Below are 21485 nucleotides of genomic sequence, written 5' to 3' on the forward strand. Positions count from 1 at the left end.
GCCAATCAGAGAGGGTAAGTCAGTTAGTCAGATTCAAGTAAGAATCCAGTTGGCCTATCAAAGCATGAAATTGAACCAGCCAATCACAGTACAGGATTGCTATAACCAATGAAAATGCATGTAGTCAATCACATTGCAGAAATGTAATTGGCAGTAAACCAAACCATTCAGAGCACAGAATTCAGGATGGGTGTGGCTTTAGCTTCACCTGAGCTGGAGAAGAGTACAGTGAGTAAACAATGCTAAAACCACATCTGTGAGCGAACACAGGCTGAAACTGCTTTGTCTGAGAATCAGGTGAAGGAAGTAGAAGCTACACAGTCTTCCAGTTTTTGGAGAGGTGAGTCGCTTGCACACAGTTGCAGCTTTATAGAAGCTATAATTGTCTGTACACTACTAAATACATATGCTCTCAAACTTACATATTTTTGTTTACTTGTTGCATTAAAATGTGTGTTAATTGGTCTCAGAATATTAGGTTCTTGTTCTGATAACTTAACATAGGATTTTAGATTTTAGGTTAAATCATCTGTCTATTTTACAGTGTATACAATGCATGTGAAATATAAAGAAGAAACAGACAGAGTAAGATGTTGTGTGTTTTTTTAGAAGGGTTTCAATTAATAATAACATTTTTATTTCCTGTCACAAACCACATAGTGGATGGACAGATAAAAGACTGAAATAGTTGTAAGTTACATGAATCAGCTCATAATTACAATTACCTGAAGTAGAGCTACCAATTTTGCCTTTTTTAAACTCTGTTGGTTGCCTCATGCTGCTTTGCAAACTTGCATATCTAGGTACAGCCATTTGTGTAGCTCACACATACTTTAGCCTTCGGCCTAGTGGAACTTACTACATTTTAACCAGTTGACTAGTAATACACCTCTACTATAGTAAATACGGATGCTTAGAGGACTCTGTAAAAGTGCAGTTTGAGCAGTAGGCTAGTAATACACTGTATTCTTCCGAACTACACTTCAGTGAATGCAGATGCTTACAGGACTCTGTAAAAGTGCACATACACCGCTGCACTTTTTTAGGGCGGGGAGGGCTCTGATGATTGAGTGGGCACTGTGTTCAGGTAAAGCAGGTTTCTGTTGTGTTAAAACAACGGCTTTATTGGTACTTTACTGCATGTGCTTTTCCACTGGTGCCCTCATTCCCTTAAACTGGAGTTCTTGCATTGAATTTGGGCTCAGATTTCTTTTTGAAAGAATATTTAAAGTAGTGAACAGTAGTAAATAATATTTCACAGCACAGTGGAGTGTTATTAAGAACTGGCACACGGTGGAGGTCAAGATGACTGCCCCCCATGTGACTGCCAAGACTAGTAACTGAGTCAAGAGTGGTAATGCGCTACTCCACTGTGCAACTTTTCCTGCGACCTCCTCACAAAACAATTTTTGAAGTACACTACAGAACATCTATGCCAGACAACAGGGAAGTATGGGGGTGGATCTATCATGCTTAGGCGTTGTGTTGGAAACAGTGGCATTGGCAATGTTACACAAGTGGAGTAACGAATGGGTTTTCCCAAAATAACAGCAAACCCTGGATGCAAATGTCAAACCATCTGTGAATAGGCCGATGCTGGAGATGTAGAGGTGACCAGAACTTTTTTTTGACACAGGCCAAACTGATGATTGTGATTGTTGATGTTATGAAAGTGTGTTTAGAAAGGACAAAAATGGGCAAAGTATCTGTCAGAACTAAGTTTGTTGACATTGTCAGAAAGGCATTGCTAGACTTAATAATAGGCATGCACTTCTAAGGGAACTCTGGGTCAATTTCCAATATTCTTCATGTACATATCTGCTGATGCTGATACCAATACACCAACATTAATTAAATGTAGAAATTAGGATTGCATCTACCTGGATTATTGCATAAAAATAGTACATTTATTTATATAGAGTTACAAATGCAGTAATACATCAACACATATTGGTTTCAGATATCAGTTGAATCTGAGCATGCTGATGCAGATTTTTTAAGCAGTTAACTATCCAATATGTTTCCAATAAGATCAGGCATTCTTTCTTACAAATTGATTACATTGTCTTTATAGACTTGCAGACCTGTACCTCTGTCTGCACAACCACCATGTTTTTGGCCAGCAAAATCATAGGAGGGATTATCGATGTTGTAAGGTTGGTAGACGTCAGCTACAAATATGTCTAGAATATGTAGTGTAAATATATCTGAATCTTTATTTTAACACTGTTTCATTTCTTCCAGTTATTGTAATTTAACTGCCCTTTTTTTTGCTCCTGTCTATACATTTCACAGCAATGTTGATCCTGCCAAATTTGGTCCTTCTGAACCAGTGAGTTGTGCCTATAATTTTCTTAGCATGTTGTCATTGTATTAACAGACTACGAGATTCACCAATCCAGCTTTAGGGTTGTGAATTAGCTGTAGATGTTGCTCAGAGTATGTACTGTCTCTGTTTGTCCCAGCCTCCTGCCAGAAGACCACAAGTAAATGTTCATGCTCAGCAGAATGAGAGCGAGGAGGAAAGGCAGTTTCGGAAGGTTTTCCTGCAGCTTGCTGGAGATGTAAGTACTAATACCTTTAGGCCAGCAGAGGACAAAAAGACATGTTTACTGTTACGGGCACAGCCACTGACTGACATCCCCCATCCGTGACAAGCATTATTGAATTGCAGATGCACAAGTGCATATGCCTAATTAAAGCACCCCTCCCCCCTGTTGTTTTATAAATAATAATCAGAAAAAAAACAGAAAACACATTCATTAAAACACATAATGCTTCTAAGAAAAAAAAACAACAAACACCTTGATAATAGATATGGTAAAATTCCACAGAAATAAGTATTGTGTGTAACTTATCTGAAAGTTCTGATCTTTAGCTAACATTTTAAAAGCACCTGTATATAGTGGTTGGTAATTAAATAATTAAATAAATTATAAAAAGCTACAGCATGCATACTTGCCTGGTCCTGTTAACTTCGGTTAGTTGCAGGTATGTAGAGCTACAGTAGATACCCACAGGGGATTAAGCTAACCTGCTTATATCATGCATGTAAAGGCAAGTTTGACTTTCTGCCTGGGGTCAAAATAGGTTATTTGCTCCCCTTCATTAAATGTTCAGTTGTTTTGAATTTATATGTATCTGAGATCGATTTTAATATATATTATATTATTATATATTGTACCATACACTTTGCTTTTCAACTTTGCCACTTTGGAGACGAAATGTGTATCAGTATGTCCGCTGCATGTTGATTTAGTATGATTTGTAGGTCTGTGGGTTCATTTCTGATTTTACCTGAGAAAATGAGGGAGTGGTCAGAGCATGTAAATCCTCCCTGATTGCTTGGCTAGGAAGCACGACTGGTTCTTCTTCTTTAGCACATTCCTACCATTGTAATGCAGGGTGTTTTAGGGAGGTAAAATAGTTTAAAAGGTGGGGTGTGTTTATAATGTACAGTTTATGTCCAAATGTTTGAGGGCACCCCTTCTAAAGAGTGCATTCTGCTACTTTAAGTAGTGTCCATTGCTGACACAGATGAAAAAAAAAATTCACACACACTGCTTTTCTAGTCCCGGTAGAGAAGTATGGGCAATAGAATATGACTGCCTGGAGCGGATAAACATGAAACTACTGGCACCATGCCTGATTCCACGTGTGGGCCAGAGGGGTGTAAATCCCCCCAGCATTGAGCTGAGGAGCAGTGTAACTGTGTTCTTTGGAATGATGGTAGCCATACAACACTTTTGGGATGAGATGGGGAGTAGGGATGAGGTGGTGGTGGGTGTGGGTGTGAACATTCAACATCCTGAACTTCCTGCAATCAAATCCTCATAGTAATGTGTGGACATTAGAGACAGTTTCTCCAAGAAAAGCAGCATAAACTCTTCATTTTAGAAGAAACAATGAATAAGCATGTGTCCCAATACTTTTGTCCACTCAAAGCGAAGGTAAGTGTGATCCTACTGTGTGCTGTGTTTTTTTTTAATGTTGAACTTTCTTATTTATTCATTCATGGTTTTTAAATAGGGGGATATGGGCACATTACTGTTAGCCAGGGTTCATATTGACTGATGTATCCCTGTAGGGAATCTTGGATATTAATGCACAATAATTAAAAAAAATGTGTATGTAGAGTCATTTTAGCCCATTTCTACTGTAAATCCGTCACAAAATGTTCACACCAAAAATGAGTAGACGAGCCTGAACTAGTCTATCCACTGTGTCAATTTTGTGGTGAACCACAAAATTTACTCCTTTTTGTGTTACTTTTTATTACAGGATATGGAAGTGAGTGCTAATGAGCTGATGAACATTCTCAATAAGATTCTGACCAAACGTAAGTGTGCTTAGCTGAATGTTAAACAAGAACTTAAGAGCTCTGAAGAATATCACTATTTATAGCCAATATTCCTGTGAAGAACACACCCATGATGGAGAAATGATTCCCATTACTACAACAGAATGATTCTTGCCACAACACCACTTATGTGTCTTCTGCCCATCTCTAGATCAAGACCTCAAGTCTGATGGTTTCTCAATTGAATCTTGCAGGAGCATGGTGGCAATAATGGATGTATCCTCTCACACAAACATGATAATCTTGTGTATTTCTTTGCAACTGATTTCTAGATATTGTGCAAAAGTGAAGATTTTACTCACATTTACCTTAACTCTTCTTAAACAGACTGATAGCTCTGGGAAGTTGGGCTTTCAGGAGTTCAAGTATCTGTGGAACAATATTAAAAAGTGGCAGGTAAGAGGGCTTCATTTGGAAGGTTTTTCAAGGGTTCCTTAGTAAGATAAGATAGTAAAGGCAATGGTTTTGTATAGAGCTACGACAACTCAAAGAACCATTTGGATGCTTAAATGTTTCTTTGCCTGGAGAAATGATTCTTCAAGAGTTATTTGGTAAAGACGCTTGTTCTATATAGAGCCATTTGGGTGCTTAATTTGTTTTGCCTAAATTGGTCTTCACATTGCTGGAAAACCTGTTGTAGATGTTTCAATATAAAACTATCTATTTGGTTCTATAGCACCTAAAAGAGAGCTTGTACAATACCTTAGAGTCAGAAGTGTCACCGGTTGGAAGCCTATCCTTAATGTCATTAGTTAGATCCTGGTGGTAAGCAAACATAAGAGCTTAAGAGGTGTAGGATGGCGTAGGATGCCACACTATGACTGCTTTACCAAAGGTGAAACAGGTGGGCCATTGAGTACCTCTTCTGTACTGGGTGGTTAATATTTTTGCACAGTAATGAGGTAAAGGCCGCAATGGCCAAACACTCAGTGGGCTGAAACCTCCACACTGAGGTGGGCCAGGTCAGGTGGGCCTCTACTTGTAAGCAAGAGAATTTCCAAGGTGTCAAGGTAAAAAGTAAAATTTTTGCAGGCAGAGGTTCAACCTTGTGGGAGGTGTGTGGGTGAGAGCTCCTTTTGTGATTAAAAGCAGCATAAGAATGAGCATTTCCTGTTCCTGGGCTCCCCCTGCTCCTGGGCTCCCCCTACAGTCTGGAGGTGTAATTCATGCTTTGTGCCACCACTAAAGGATATATTTTTCACATGCATTTCTGGGCAAGCTGAGAGATGCAGAACCGGAATCTGAAGTGAAGAAGCATGTATACTAAGTCCTGAGGTGGTCTTTGGCTGTTGTAGCCCATGAATAAGGTGTTTCTATTCACAGAACTGCTGCTTACTTGCTTATTTGCTGGTGTTTCTCAACATGTTAGTCTGAAAATAATGTTTGGCCAGACGGGCAGTGTTGCCAGGTCTATCAAAAAAAAAACAAAAAAAAACATTCCAGTTGGAAGTTTGCTTACAAATTGTTCAAAAAAGCATTTTTGAAACAAGCCCGATTAGACCAGTAAACCACAAACATGGCCACCCTGACAATAGGATCACTTGGGGTATCAAACCAGGTGACAACCTCTTGAATCCCCTTCAAATTGAGTGCTACTTATATTTGCCCACTTGGTCTATATTAGTTTAGCCCTGCCCATTCACATTTAAAGTATAAGCATTATTTAAGCCTGGGCTGCTTTCTGAATCAGAATATAGGCTTCCTGTTAAATTCTAAAGGATTAAGAGAGGGAAATGGTCTATTGTTACATTAAGCCACCCAAAAGTGGACCTCAGGCCAAAAATAAAGCATAGGAGATGCATAGGCTATACTCACAATGTGATCTTGTGGTAGAATTGCATTAAATAATCTGACTTTTGTCTGGTACAGAGTGTCTATAAGACATATGATGCAGATCGATCTGGGACGATTGGGGCTGATGAGTTGCCGGCTGCATTCAGAGCAGCAGGTTAGTAATTCAGGCACTTCTAGGCTTCAAACTAGTTTAACAGTTGTGAAGTGTTTGCAACAACACAGTATAGAGACTAGCACTCACAGCATTGCATGAAAGGGGGAGCCCTTGCTAGTGGATGTGAATTGGAAATAACTAAATTAAAAAAGGAAAAGATAATAACTCCCCAATCTGTCTTCAGGGTTTCCTCTCAGTGACCAACTCTTCCAGATGATAATTCGCAGATACAGTGACGAAAGCGGCAACATGGACTTTGACAACTACATTGGGTGCCTGGTGCGACTGGACGCAATGTGTCGTAAGTTGGCTTTTCTTGTTGTCACATACTTAACCTCATTTTTCATATGGCCTTTCCTAGACTTGACCTAATGCAAGACATTTATACAAATCTACAGGTGCTTTTAAAACGCTTGACAAGGGCAACACCGGTATGGTCAAAGTCAACATCAAAGAGGTTTGAGAGCTAAACATAGCCAAATCATACAGTGCTGAAATTAAAGTAATACATTTTTTTTATATCATTTCTGTTTTCTTTCTATCCACAGTGGCTGCAACTGATGATGTACTCCTAAATCAAGAGGAATCATTTCTGTACAGTTCTGTTTTCAGACATAAGAAAATGTGCCTCTGATTTAACCTTAAACTTGTTTACATAATCAGAAATACACTTTTCCATTGCTTATATAAAGTGGGCTTGGCTGTTGACAGCATGGCAGTATAGATTATTCAGTATCTTGTCACTAGAGGGCACCTTTGTGTTTACCTAATGCTCAAATCTGAAGAGTTATCATACAGCAGTAGTACTCTGAAGCACTGCTACATTATGTTGAACCCAGATTTAATTTGTAAATTCAGTTATCTTGTAATCTGTTGGCCCTACCCAACAGATTGTACTGTAATATCACACGCTGCAATGGTAAGCACTCTCATTTCCTATGGTTTCAATGGAAGCAGAGTTAATTGCATTAAAACTGTCTACTTTCCAACAAAGCACTATTTGTTGGCTTGCTCACTGTGGGTCTTGGATCCTTCATGTCTTCTTATGATATTTCTTATGATTTTCTGTCTTTTACTAATTACTAATTATGTAAAGCTGCTTTGTGACAACAACAGTTGTAAAAAGCGCTATACAAATACATTTGACTTGACTTGACTATTTATAACACTTCTGAGGTACCTTCTGAATAAAGTACAGTCAGTTAAGTAGTTAAAAATATAAACTCCTTAAGGAACTTTTGGAGGTTCTTCAGTTTGGAACTGTAAAGGTGCGTAGAGGAACATTCAATGAACCTTTTTCTTCTAAAATAAAAAACTAAAATTTCCTTGAAGAATCCACAAAGCATCTTAAAAGGTTTTTTCACAGTTTCAAATTGAAGAACCTCCAAAAAATCTGCTTTAATGATTGTTGACAATATTAATATTAAAAAGATAAATCAGTCAAATGCAGGTTGATAATAAAGTCTAATTTCGTTTTATATATCTATGGATGAGTCTAATTTCGTTGTCCAGACAAAATACCATATATATATATATATATATATCGATGATCATACAGATTAGCCTATAATATTATAAAAAATATTATTTAAAAATATATTATAAAACAATAATAAAAATTATTTATTAAGCAAGAAAGCCATCTTTGACGAGAGAACCTAGATAACCGTTGCTGGGTAACCCCAGACAGCAATCTGAGCTTTGTTAGAAATTACTGACACTTCAACAGCCAATCGGCTTCTAGGTGTAATAACCGCACCAACCAATAGCAAAGCGGCGTGCGTAATGGGCGTGACTTCAGCTTCACCTGAGCTAGAGAGGGGCAGAGTGACTGAACGATGCTAAAAATCACATCCGTGTGCAAACACAGGTGTTTTGTCTCAGAAGCAGGTAAAGCAAGTGGAAGCTACACAGTCATCCCGTTTTCCCTGTTCTGAGAGGTGAGTCGCTCTGAATTTCGCTTTATTTTAGCTTAATAAAAGTTTTAGACCATCTTTAGTCTGTAAAATATACATAAAGATAAAGCACCAAAGCCGTGGCATTGCTGGTCGTATGAAAACGCAGTCTACAATTGAGGATTTAAACGTGTGGAAAAGTTTTATTTCACAGTAAAAGCTACGCGATGGATGTACGGGTGATAAGGTGACGTCAGACGTGTTAGTCTTCCTCTTGTTTTCGACCTCTAACAGGAGAGCAAGACCATAAATACACCCAGTTACAATTACTGTGCACTGTGCAAAGGAGAATGGACATTGTCGTGCTTGTTGTGTGAGCAGTATGATGTAGGCTGCAGTGTGGCTGTTCTTCACCAATTCTGTCTGGATGAGGGCTGTTTCTGACCACGCATGTCCTTATGAGTGTTTATCCAAGACAGCACTCAACATTCAGCATCTGTCACAGCTGTGCTTGACAAACATCATTAAACATGAAATGTGAAAATTCCACCTGTGGCTTTTACACCCATGTGCAAGTCAATCTGATGAATTATACAGTAGGATGGTCTGCCCCGGGGAATTTCCCGTACACTCATAGGGGTACATCTTGACCTTTACAGGTTGGTATTTAGGGCCTTGATGATGAGACATAAAAATATGCTTCATAAATGACATCATGTTTAACGGAGACTGCACTTCTGGCACCTGCCATAGTTTACTATAGGTGACACAAAGCGGTTTCAGCCAACATTAAGACATCAGATTGTATCATATGAAGGTAAATCAGGTTTAACGGAGACTGCACTCCTGCCACTCATAGTTTACTATACCCTTACTAATGTATAGTTTACTATAGGTGACACAAAGCAGTTTCAGCCAACATTATGGACAGATTATTTATTATGAAGGTATATCAGGTTTAATAGAGACTACACTTCTGGCACTCCTAGTTATACCACAGCTTTACTATAGTATAGTTTACTGTAGCTGAAATTAAGCAGGTTCAGCTAACATTATGGACATCAGTCTGTTCAAATGTCCAGCTGATTGGGGCAATTTCAGGAACCATGGTCCATGGTATTGCACCTTTGAGCACATCATGGCTTTTAGTTGATAGAGAGAGTCTGATGCACATTGATGATTGCATAAATAAACCTACGTCCTACAAACCTGTTATTGTCTAGCTTACAACTATTACAAATCATTGCTGGCAGGCAAAAAAGGCGTGCCTCCAAAAAGGTAACTTTACGGGAGGAGGAAAAGCCTACAGTAGAAGTCAATGTAAAAGATCTTTATTACAAGTAATGTTTGGAGCAAGTTTGACACAATGTAAAGAACCACTGTCAGATTAGCATTATGTCAAAAAGTGAAAATAAGGAAAGGAAAAATGGAGATACATGGTTTTTGTGTGATAGCAACGATTCAGTTTGTCATGTAATGAATTTTTGGTCTCAAAAATACACAATACACTTTTTCATGAGCACTTCTAACACATTTTGGGTCGTATCGTCATTTCAATACACAGCTGGTTAAATTGTATGTGTATGCTGCTTGTTATGTACAGTATGGTTTGAAACGGAACTATAATTATGAGGTTAAAATGCAGAATGTTAAATGTAGTATAAGATAATGTTCAGCTATAGTGGGTGATATAGGCATCACAGCCCATCGGATTCACAAGCTGTGCCTCCCAGCATGTTGTCCTGGCAAAGACAGTCTGTAATTATGTAACTATAATGTAATTATACTCTCATTCAGCCTCAGCATCTCCAGCTCTTCTGTGTGATAGCCTGCTCAACCAATGATGCTTATTGTTTTATTCTTAAATTGAATTCCATGGAACTACAAGCTGGATGTGAGAGACAGAATGAGTCAACCTGAACTGGATGGTAACCTTTTTATCTTGCCACTTAAATTCCCTGATCACACTAAGCACTATTCGTTGCATCATATTATTTAAAAGACTAAAGTTTTAATCTCAAATTCAACCATAACCAAGACGCAGGCAGTCAGAGGTGAAAACAGAGAAATGGGGAGCAAATGGCTTAGAAATGCTAAGATTAAGTACAATTTCCAATAAAACTAAAAATTATATATATATTTATTATCACTGTGTTCTGTCTTCGAACAAACTTCCCCTGGGTGTCCGAATGGCAGAGTTGTTTGTTGTCTAAAAATGCCAAAAGAAGACACCCCCCCCCCCCTTTCAAGAGTACTGAGTACTGGGGAATCTATACTGACTTTACTGGCTTAGAGCTTAGATACTACAAAATAGAGCGCTTTTGGATCCTAGCCGATACAAACTAGCTAAGGGTATTTTCTGAGTAACAGTAAAGCACTGTTGTAAGTCGTCTGCTAAATGCCTTCTATTTAAATGTAAATCACCTGTCTTTAAGTCTTAAGCTTACAGTAAATGGACACTTCCATTGTAGATTCCATTGACCATCGTACCCATGTTATAAACACACCTGCTTGCATTCTACAGTGGCACCTGTTAAAATGGAAAGAATGGGGAACTCATAATTAAAATAACATAAATGACTTGCCAGCTAAGAAGAGCCATGACCTGAAACCCAAAGTTAGCATAGTAGCTACACCAATATCTAGTTTAGCTCCTTTTCACTGGCTAAAAGGTGTCTTTTTTGTAATAAACCGATCAGCCATAACATTAGTACAGGACAAGTGAAAAACATTGATTATCTTCATCTACAGTGGCATCTGTCAAGGGGTAGGATATATTAGGCAGCACATGAACAGTCAGTTCTTGAAGGGGATGTGTTAAAAGCAGACTGGGGGGTCAGAGCATCTTCAAAACATCAGGCAGGTCTGGTGGTGGTGGTGGGGGGGGGGGGGGGTTCTGGTATGCAGTGGTCGATACTGACCAAAAGTAATCAGAGAAAAAGCAACCGGTGAACCAGCAACAGGGCCATGGGCACATATGGTGGCTCCACCTTGAAACTTACAGGAGCTACTCCATATTAGGCAGGTGGTGTAATGGAAGATCAGTGTCTATGGAGCTCCATGATCTTATTTGACATTTGACAAATAGGTTACACAGATGTTACCTTGGTTGCACTCTATGGATTTCAACAGTTGCATGAGTTCTTAATGTCCACCTGTTGTTCAGTGTTAGTGTATCTGTATTTATTTAGATGTTATATTGTGTTTTTTACCAACAAAACAGAATCTATTTATAAATCCTAAGGGTTGTCATATTGGTGGCGTGGTTTGCTAGAAAATGGCCTTCGATTAAGTTCAGATCTTGTTTAGATCAAGATCAGATTAAGTTTAAGATCTTGATCTCAGCATATCATATCAGTCATATCAGAATATTATGACCACTCCTGGTTTGGAATGAACTTTTCTCTTTACATCCTCTGCAGACTTCGTTAGCCTCCTTTCACCCTGTTTTTCAATGGTCAGGTCCCCACAGAACCGACACAGAGCAGGTAGTATTTGGTGGTGGGTCATTCTCTGCACTGCAATGACACAGGATGCTGTTGGTTGGACATTTCTGGTTGATGGACTTTTCTTAGTCCAGCAATGACACTGGGGTGTTTAAAAACTCCAGCAGCACTGCTGTGTCTGATCCACTAGTACCAGCACATGTAAATATAAAATACACAAAATATGCAGTACTTACAGTACACAACTATTTACTCATTTTCTCAAAAGGTTACAGTGGATGTTATCTGATTATGTGGTTGAAGTAGTCTCATAGGTATAGCACCTCTGATGCATGTTAAATAAAATAACACACTTGTTATGTTAAATGTAAACTAAAGAAAGAGCTGTTGTTAACTAGACACACAGATTTGATTTAAAAACAGACAATAAAATAGTCTGTTTAGAGTGTGCTTGCATCATATCAATACATAACTGTTGAAACATATGTGTATAGTGCCTGTTATGTACAGCATGAAGCACTGACTGTAGTTTTGCAATTCTTCTCATTTTGACTTTGGATTTAAAATGAAACCATAACTGTGAGGGTTAACATTAGAGTATTTTCAGCTATATTGTGTGATAAAGGCATTACAGCCTTTTTATGCACATGGGCCTCCCTGTATGTTGTCTTGGCAAAGGCAGTATGTAATTAGGATGTAATTATACTTGCATTCAGTCTCAGCATATGCAGGTCTTCTGTGTGATAGCCTGCTCTACAAAGGATCAGATGCTTATTGTTCTATTCTTAAATTTAAAATCATGAAAATAAAAGTCATAAAAAAAAACTCTGTTGATCTTCATACAAAGGACAGAATATGATTGCATAACTGAGTAAACCTGCATATAAAAAATTACTTTTTGTTTACCTTGCTTGTTGAAATATAGGACAATATAGTCTTCAAAATGTGAAGACGTTTTCCCAGCCTTCAAAATGTCTTTTTGGATTGAATTTTTGATTATGTCTCTATGCACCAGCAGGTAGGAAATATTACCAATAAAATAATGTTTTACCTCCCCCTAACTAACAACAAAAGTATATGCAGAGCTTGACCCTCCCTTATGCTGTTTATGTCACAGTGTACATCACAGTGCAGAAGGAAAACATGTTATTGTGGTGAGTCACATTGGCCTTAAAGAGTTTTCTGGTTAGCCACTGATTTATGGGGCTTGTTTTTTTAATTAAAAAAAAAAACTTTATGGGTTCAATTGAAAATTACAGTAAAAAGATAAACATTAAAACAGTTTTCATACCAAAATAAGAACATATTTTTACATACATATACTTATAAGGGTCTTTGCCATGTGTTCTCTCTGAGTTTGAAGAAAGTCAGTGAAGCCTTTAAAAATATAAAGATGATGTATCAAACCCAGGATTACAAACTCCATATCACAGCAAATTGGGGTTGAAATTTACATTGATTCAGTCATTCAGTGATTTTACTGATTCAAATGTAAGTCACTCTGTATAATAGTATCAGCCAATGCAAGTAAATGCAAATGTAAAATCTATCCAGGAGCCCTTTTTTAAGCAATTATGTGCTGAAACCAATATGCTCCACTATTTATCTTTAACACTTTCTCTCTTGTTTTTCTCTAAAACATGTTGTTCTTCTTATGGTGAAGGTGTTTGTTCATCAGATGTTCAACAAACACAGTGTTCCAAGATAACCATAGGTTTGATATCATTGTAATTTAGCACCATCGCCATCCTTGAGTTGTTGTTCACCCTGTAATTAATGGATAATGACCGCTGTGCTGTGTGAGGCAAAGTGTGGCTGCTTGCACTAGACTCAGACTCCGCAGCGGGTTTAGCTGGGGTCTTATTTACTGAAGTGTTTACTTTATCAACTTCTTTGTGCTCTCATCTGTGGGAACAGACCAATTATACCTCCTAGCCTGAGCCATGGAGAAGGGTGTCCCATCTCTAAGAATAACCGTGCTCCCCTCCTTCTTTGTCTTTTCCTTTTTTTGCTCTATAGCACTGAAGCTAATATGGCTGCTGACAACCCCCTGAGATCTGAAGTAGAGGAGCTCCAGAGGAGGGCCGACCAGGTGACAGATGAGGTAATGCCACCAACAACGTATTTTACGATAGAAAACTTTTACAGACAGAGTTGCACATCACCCACACCCACTCATTTCTGAGGTCAAATGTGGGTTTTCATACTGTAAGCATTTGACTCTGCCGCTCTAAAGCTCTTGCATTCGTGTTTTTTGTACAGTTCAACAGCTGTGTTACACTACACTCAGCCCATAATTCCATTAAGTTCACAATTCTATATTCTCACAACATTTTGAACAGCAATGAAGAAAATGATGACTGTGAACATGCTTGATTGGTGCTGGTTGTATACAGACTTTGTTGGAAAACCAATGCAACTGCATTAGAGATAATAATAAATTAGAGATAAATAAGATTCTCCATGATGGAGTCTTGTTTTGGCATTGCAAGTAATTACATGTTCAACTACACAGCTAGTTATGCACTGAATTACATTTACTTTCATTTTACAGGGTTCTACATAGTACTGAGAAGAGGCTATTTGACTAGACAGGTGCGAGACAGAGCCGATTGTAACAGGTTACCTAAAGTTCCTTAAAGGATGCTGCATCAATCGAATTCTATTAACCATTAAATAACCCATGTTTTGTTATAGCAGTTCTCTTCTGCAGGGAATTTTACAGGGATATAAGTGTTAATTACAATGTTAGGCTCACAGTTCTCAGAGACAGTTCTCAGACTTGGTATTGAAAAAACTGACATTGCAATTGCATTTTTGTTTCTGCAATACATATTGCACATATATTTTTTCTATATTAACAATACAAAGGAATTTTTACCAGATTTTATCAGAACTCAATGTGTTAACGTGTCATGAACAGTGAAATTTTCCCCTTTGCATAAAGCAGCAAAAGGTTTATTTAAAACATTTAATTAAATACAGTTTTACATGGCATTGCACATCCTGTGATATGACTATTGCACATGTCCACATTACGATGATGATGCTGAAACGATACATTGAGCAGCCCTACTTGGCACCAAAGAACATCAAAGAACCATGTACAAGGGGATTTTCCTTCGTACGTGAAGGAATTGCCCTTGAAGGTATGCAGTATACGCATCCTAAGCCTCAAAGCAAGACTAAATGCACAACAAAATATTTTAGCAAATCAAAATAAAATATTTTACACAAATATCAATTGCAATTGAAACCTTAAGGAAACACAATCAGCTAAAAGTTAAAAAATCTGCACTTCCCACAGAACCTATTCACTTCTGTTTCATGGAACTACGAGTAAGAAGTACATATTGATTTACAATTTTATTGTTAGCTACAATTACACGTTCTAACTCCTTAGAAGGCTTGTTACCCATTTATTCATCCCATTATGAAACTCTTTGTCCACTAAGAACTGCAACTTGTACAGTAAGAGCTGTAGAACTGCAAGTTATGAGAGTAAAATATCTCACTTGTGGGACTAAGCTACAAGCAGTTAATCATGATCACTGTGACAGAAGAATTATTATTATTCAGTTAACCATCTACAGCTAAATATAGTTTCATTAGCAAATGTTAAGGCCTTCTCAATAAAGGTGTTAGAACATTAATACATGTTCATCACTGCAAGTTGTTGTTGTACTGCAAGGATTGTGTACAGTATGATTAGGAGATTAATGAGCATGCATGTCTCAATCATTACTGTTCAGTGTACTTGTCCATCAGCAGTGACATCATCTCTGCCGCTCCATTTAGTAAAGGTTACTGCAGGTCTGCTGTATCCCCCAGTCACTGCCCTGCAGGGAATATGACAAACACTCCATAATCTCCTACACAAATGGTGCTAGACTGCAAGTCAGAATCAGAAGAATCAGAATCTCTTTATTTCACCAAGTATGTTACCCATACAAGGAATTTGTCTTGGTGAGAGCAACACGCATGACAAGTAACAAAGAAACACAGAACACGGTCTTAAACTAAAGGAAAATGACACTAAACAATAAATAGGGTAGGGGATAAATTAAAAAAAAGTAGAAAGTACTAAAGGTAATAAAGGTAATAAAGAGCTGAAAAATATATTTACAGAAAAGAAAAGGACATCTGTACAGGTGTGCAAATAGTCATAGTGCAAAATAGGCAGAGTGCAAATAACTGTTCAGTCCGGTTTGGTACAGTTCAGTTGTAAGTTTAGAGGTTTACAGTGGGAGGTGACCACTGTGATTGAGGAGCGCTACAGCTCTGGGGAAGAAGCTGTTAGCATGACGTGTTGTGCTGGTTTTGATGGACCGCAGTCTTCTACCCGAGGGGAGTGTCTGGAAGAGGAGGTGTCCAGGATGTGACTTAACATTTGGTTTCAGTGAAATAAATGAATGACTACTGACAACATTTACTGCCAAGTAAAGGAGTGCGTACGTTGTGTAGAGTGTTCATAATGTTTTGATTCTCATGTGTTTTTTCTTTCGTCTCCAGTCACTAGAGCTCACCAGAAACATGAAGATTCTGTTAGAAGAGGTAAGAGACATTGTCATTGTCTTTCCAAATGTATCTATGGTCTTACAATCAAGTCCATTTTGTATGTCACACCAGCACAAACTTTAAAATAAAAGTTAAAGACCACCTCAGTGCAAAGGCTGAGACAGTGTCAGTGGCATTTCCCTGCTGAGTGAGCTCTGAGTTTATTACCAGGCCTGTGAAATGCTGTTGTATGTATCCAGACGCATTGCCATGATAGACACCAATGGACAATGGCTTGTGTTCTTTGTTTCCTATGAAAATGACTCTTTTGTGCTGACCCCTGGGCACAAACACAGCACTACGCAGCTGGAAATAAGAACACCTGCGATGTGTACAAACACACACATGCACACATGCTCACATGCTCTTTGTAATTAGGGAGAAACCCACACAATATTAAATCTGATAGTGTACTTCCTTCTCTGTGTGCTCATACAGTGTGCTTACCCACTCAATAGTATTTTATTAGTATAAGAACATGCCATGTATAGCCTGTAAATGTACCTCCAGTCCCAGTGCACTTTACTGTGCAATTTAATTGTACACTTAAATGTATTTTCATATTGAGTGTTTTTCATATGTCATATGTCTAATATAATGTTCTGTTCAATATGTTCAACAGAGCAAAGATGCAGGGATCAAGACACTGGTCATGCTGAATGAACAAGACGGTAATGACACAGCAATCTACTCTATCCTCAATGAATTATTAATATACAATGATCAGCCATTACATTAGTATTAGGTGATGTGAACAGTCAGTTCCTGAAGGTGATGTGTTAAAAGCAGGAAAAATATCTGAGAATCTGAGACACTCTGACATGGGCCAAATTCTAATGGCTAGACGACTGGGTCAGAACATCTCCAAAACATCAGGCAGGTCTTGTGGGGGTTTTCTTGTACGCAGTAGTCAATACCTACCAAAAGTGGTCCAAGAAAGAACAAGTTCATGGACATTCAAGGCTCTTGTGGAGGCCCCTCCTCATAAAGAGGGTCTGCTGCTAATGTCTTGGTGCCAGAGGGATGCCTTCAGTGGTCTTGTGAAGTCCATGTAGTGAATGGTCAGATCTGTTGTGGCACCACAAGAGGGACCTACTTAATATAATGAAATGAAATACCTGAAGGGCGGACAGTATTGTACTGTTCGAAAAGAATCTGAAAGGATGGGGATGTGCTCAAGCAGGCAATGCCTGGCGGTGGTGTTAATGTCATGGCTGATCTGTCTACAGTATGTGTACAGTACTGTCCGCCCTTCAGGTATTTAATTTCCTGTCAAAATGGCAATTCATTTTCTATCGTCACATATATCTTGTTAGCTTTTGTTTTTGTTGCTGCTTCCATTTTTTGAAACGTTTTTTTGCAGACCTCTGTAGGGAGATTTATCCAAAGCTGGAGCATTTTCTGCTTCTCACCTTCCAAGTTGTCCCACATTCAGTGATGCTGAGGTCTGGACGGTGGGTGCTCAGTCCATTGTTCTGAAGAAAAGCAGCAGCTTCAGCAGTTGGATTTGTAAATGTTCTTTTCTGACTCTTTGCGATTCTCAGCATTGCCTGCTTGAGCACCTCCCCATCCTTTCAGATTTACAGAAACACCAGAAACACCTTTAGGTGTTTTTAGATCTGAGGCGAGAGTGGATCTTGATCTTCTCTTTATCTTTTAATATTTTTTTTTGTTCCGTTTTTTTTTCCACATACTTTTCTTTGACTATTCTCTTCCTTATGTGAGTGGATGATCTTTTATCTAATCTTATTAGATATATCTCCTCTATAGGTGTACTGTGTATCAATGGGTCTATCATACAAAGTCCTTATTCGTGTGTTAGCTGTGTCAGTTTTGTTGAGAAATGTGTGGTTGTCTTTTAACCCCATGAAACCTAATTATTCCACCACATTTGCTCCTGTTCAGAGCAACTGGAGCGGATTGAAGGGGGGCTGGACCAGATCAATCAGGATATGAAGGAAGCTGAGAAAAACCTCACAGACATGGCCAAATGCTGTGGCTTGTGCTCATGTGATAAGTATGTAACATATCAGTTGCATCTGTTCATGCACTTTAACTTCAAAGCAAAAATGTACTCCATTTCCTCTTACCCTACATATAGTCACTCATGTTGGGTGTCTGAAGGTCTCTAATTTTGCCTGCCTAATTGTACCTGTCAAGCTATACATGTATATACCCATAAATCCATACCCAGGAAAAACCTCCTCCCTTAAAAACTAAGAATGTTAATGTGAACAGAATAGCCCCAGAACTTGGCAAGAGTATGCTAATCACTAGATAGTAGGATTATTATTAAGCTGTTCGTCGTAAAATGCATTATTAAGTGATATATATTAATTATTCAGTAATTATTAGATATTTGGAGATTATATAGGGTGGGCCCACAAGAGGGACTCCACTGATTTTTCAAAAACTCTGCATTTCAGTCTCAAACAATGGCAGTCAGGCTTGTGGCAGAATTTGTTTACACCTGTGGTGATAGGAATGTCTGAAACTTTTAATGCACCCAAGAGCTGCATTTAACACTATTTAACCATTCCTAAGTAAATAAGTATGTAAATAAATATATGTAAAAATATATTTGTAAAAAAATATATGTAAAAAAGCTCATGTTTGTTGACAGTGAACCATTTCAAATGAAAACCCTGTGAATACGTTCAGGACTGAAACAACTCAATGATTTAATGATTCAGTGGAATCCTCTTTATGGGGTCATGTACCCTCATAAAGGGGAAGAGGATACTAGAGACTGATAAATGGTCGGTTTTATTAACTAGTCCTTATATTCCTTCCAGGCTGAAGGACTTTGAGGCGAGTGGAGCCTACAAGAAGGTGTGGGGTAATAATCAAGACGGGGTGGTGTCCACCCAGCCCCCGTCTCGGGTGCTGGATGAGAGAGAGAAGATGACTATGAGTGGTGGATATATTACAAGGTCCCTGAATGTTTCTTTCCTTAAAACAACACATTGTGCTCATTTGGTCCAAAGTGATTTGACAATAAATGTGTATGTTATCTGTGTGTCCACCAGAGTAACAAATGATGCCAGAGAGGACGAGATGGAGGAGAATTTGGCCCATGTAGGCAGCATCCTTGGCAACTTAAGAAGCATGGCGCTTGATATACGCAATGAAATCGATACTCAGAACATCCAAATTGACCGCATTCAGGGGAAGGTCAGTGGCTGCTAGGTTTACTTTCAGTTTTACGTGTACTGTACATGTCACATAGGCAGTTTTAACATGTGTGGTCCACCCACCGACATGACAAATTACATTGTGTTCTTGTCTCCTTTTTTTGTAGACCATTGTCAACGAGTCTCGCATCAGTGAGGCCAATCAGAAGGCTACCAACCTAATAGCAAGATAAGCACGGAGGCGCCCTTGTGAAAAAGGTTTCGCTCAGATCACAAGTGTGCACTTCTGGAACACAAACTAAAACCACAAAGCTTTCCGCCACTTTCAAAACCATTTTACATGAAACATGAAGCTCATTATGTAGGCAAACTACATCCATGTAAGATTAACATTGTTGTATTAATTTACTATTCATGTTCGCGCATTTTAACTTGACTACACCTTTAAAATGGTCGTTCAGAGGTTCTTCAGTAAAGGCAACACTTTTATTTACAGAACTGTAAACACTTTGTGAATGCATAAATGGTTCTTCCCTATGATGGACAACATTGTGATGTGCCTAAATGGCCTCAAAATGGGTTTCAATGTTGTTACAAATCATTAGAACCTTTTTTCCTGGCAGTATATAGAACCCTTTTGCTAAGGGTGTAAAGTAAGCTCCAGTCATTTGGTTGATCATTGGATTATCTCTGTATTGTGTTAGTGATGCATCTCTGTTAATGGGTTTTATATATGAATATTAAAACATCTTTCATCTTTGTCAAAAGTCTCCTTATTGATGACAGATATCACTGCAAAGTATGTCTGTAGGTCATATATCTGTGCCTCTTTGAAATGGCTTAAACACTTCAGTTCAATGCTGTTCTGCTGTGTTCTCCAGACAGTGTTGTAACAGAAAAGCATCATGTCAAAAAAGGCTGTGTAAAGTGTAAATATGGGTAAAGCTGGATATGCTTAAAGTGTTGCTGTCTGGTCTGTTTCTTTTTTTATTATTTCTTACACTGCATACTGCATATTTTTCAGTAGATGTGCTACACACTCCCAAGAGCCTTGTGCTTCTAATGCCTTTAATATTTAATTATTCCAGATCTAAATCTCTCACCAGCCCCATCTGCTGGAGACTAAATTATCTTAAATGCTTCTCTTCACCTACGACAAACAACTAATTCAAAATGGAGGCTTGTAGGGAGCGCTCCTTAGGGGCCTTATGCTATATCATATCTCGCTGGATAGAGTATATAGCTTTTGAAGTGGAGCAATGAGGGCAATGTAGCCAACAAGTAATATAAGCTAATACATAAATCACTATGCTTATCTCAGATCACACTGAGTTGATTCGGGATCTGAAATGGGCCTTCTTGTGTCATTTCTGATACTGTGTAACATTCTGTTATTCACAGAAATGAGCAAAAATACAGCCAGAATTCATGATTCAATGTGGCCGCTAGTAGTATTGCAACTATGAGCACACATCTGAACAGTATCAGTCAGCCAAACGCCAAAAGTGTGTGTATTTGGGATTACACAACACTGTTTGAAGCAAGCATGCTATGATTTAGAGGTCTGCAGCGCATGCGACAGTGACATTAACCTCACAGCTCCAGTAAAATACATATATTTATTTATTTTTGCCAAATTACTGACAAAATAATACATGCTTTAATCGTTATATTCATAAACAAATATGTTAGACACTTGTTTAATGTACAATATATAATTCAATGTATTTGGATATAAAATAAATACATTGAACTACAGTATATATTGTACATTGAACAACAAGTGTCTAACATATTTGTTTATGAATATTACAATTAAAGTAAATATTATTTATATATATATATATATATATATATATATATATATATATATATATATATATATACACATAGCTATAGTAGAACTGCTATGTTGTCAAAATGCCTAGCTAGCCCAGTAGCCTCAGCTTCTTACTATTTTTATTAGTATTAGTATTAATGTAGCTAATGTAACAACAGGTTCATTAAAAAGTTTCGTTAATTTGTGCGCAAACTATGCCACTGCGCACCATTTTTCACGCAGTAACCAAGGAGACCGCGCAGTTCGAGGCAACGTCGTTAACTTACGCTGGTGCACGTGCGCAGAGAAAAGGGAAAAAATGACGT

At 38.2% G+C, this 21485-nt stretch overlaps 2 protein-coding genes across 2 annotated transcripts; both read left to right on the forward strand.

Moving 5' to 3' along the window:
• Positions 1-263: 263 nt before the first annotated feature.
• Positions 264-7411, forward strand: LOC140565796 (calpain small subunit 1-like). Its single transcript, XM_072691905.1, has 11 exons — positions 264-340; positions 2075-2156; positions 2296-2332; positions 2466-2564; positions 4282-4339; positions 4512-4576; positions 4688-4756; positions 6230-6308; positions 6493-6609; positions 6707-6765; positions 6857-7411. The coding sequence occupies exons 2-11, from the start codon at positions 2110-2112 to the stop codon at positions 6881-6883; spliced, it is 657 nt and encodes a 218-aa protein (XP_072548006.1). The 5' UTR covers positions 264-340; positions 2075-2109; the 3' UTR covers positions 6884-7411.
• Positions 7412-8150: 739 nt separating this feature from the next.
• LOC140565250 (synaptosomal-associated protein 25) lies at positions 8151-20284 on the forward strand. The gene is made up of 8 exons (XM_072691088.1): positions 8151-8248; positions 13669-13753; positions 16162-16203; positions 16829-16877; positions 18112-18223; positions 19002-19139; positions 19236-19380; positions 19508-20284. The coding sequence occupies exons 2-8, from the start codon at positions 13682-13684 to the stop codon at positions 19571-19573; spliced, it is 624 nt and encodes a 207-aa protein (XP_072547189.1). The 5' UTR covers positions 8151-8248; positions 13669-13681; the 3' UTR covers positions 19574-20284.
• Positions 20285-21485: the final 1201 nt, after the last annotated feature.

This window comes from Salminus brasiliensis, chromosome 11 (genome assembly GCF_030463535.1).
Source record: "Salminus brasiliensis chromosome 11, fSalBra1.hap2, whole genome shotgun sequence".
Classification (NCBI taxonomy): Eukaryota; Metazoa; Chordata; class Actinopteri; order Characiformes; family Bryconidae; genus Salminus; species Salminus brasiliensis.

What these genes read in the sequence shown, in the direction of transcription:
- LOC140565796 (XM_072691905.1), top strand. Translation starts at nt 2,110, where the DNA reads ATGTTTTTGGCCAGCAAAATCATAGGAGGGATTATCGATGTTGTAAG. An exon ending in AATTTGGTCCTTCTGAACCA is followed by an intron (nt 2,333 to 2,465) that starts GTGAGTTGTGCC and finishes TGTTTGTCCCAG; the next exon opens with CCTCCTGCCAGAAGACCACA. An exon ending in CAATAAGATTCTGACCAAAC is followed by an intron (nt 4,340 to 4,511) that starts GTAAGTGTGCTT and finishes GCCCATCTCTAG; the next exon opens with ATCAAGACCTCAAGTCTGAT.
- LOC140565250 (XM_072691088.1), top strand. Translation starts at nt 13,682, where the DNA reads ATGGCTGCTGACAACCCCCTGAGATCTGAAGTAGAGGAGCTCCAGAGG. An exon ending in CCGACCAGGTGACAGATGAG is followed by an intron (nt 13,754 to 16,161) that starts GTAATGCCACCA and finishes TTTCGTCTCCAG; the next exon opens with TCACTAGAGCTCACCAGAAA. An exon ending in TTGACCGCATTCAGGGGAAG is followed by an intron (nt 19,381 to 19,507) that starts GTCAGTGGCTGC and finishes CTTTTTTTGTAG; the next exon opens with ACCATTGTCAACGAGTCTCG.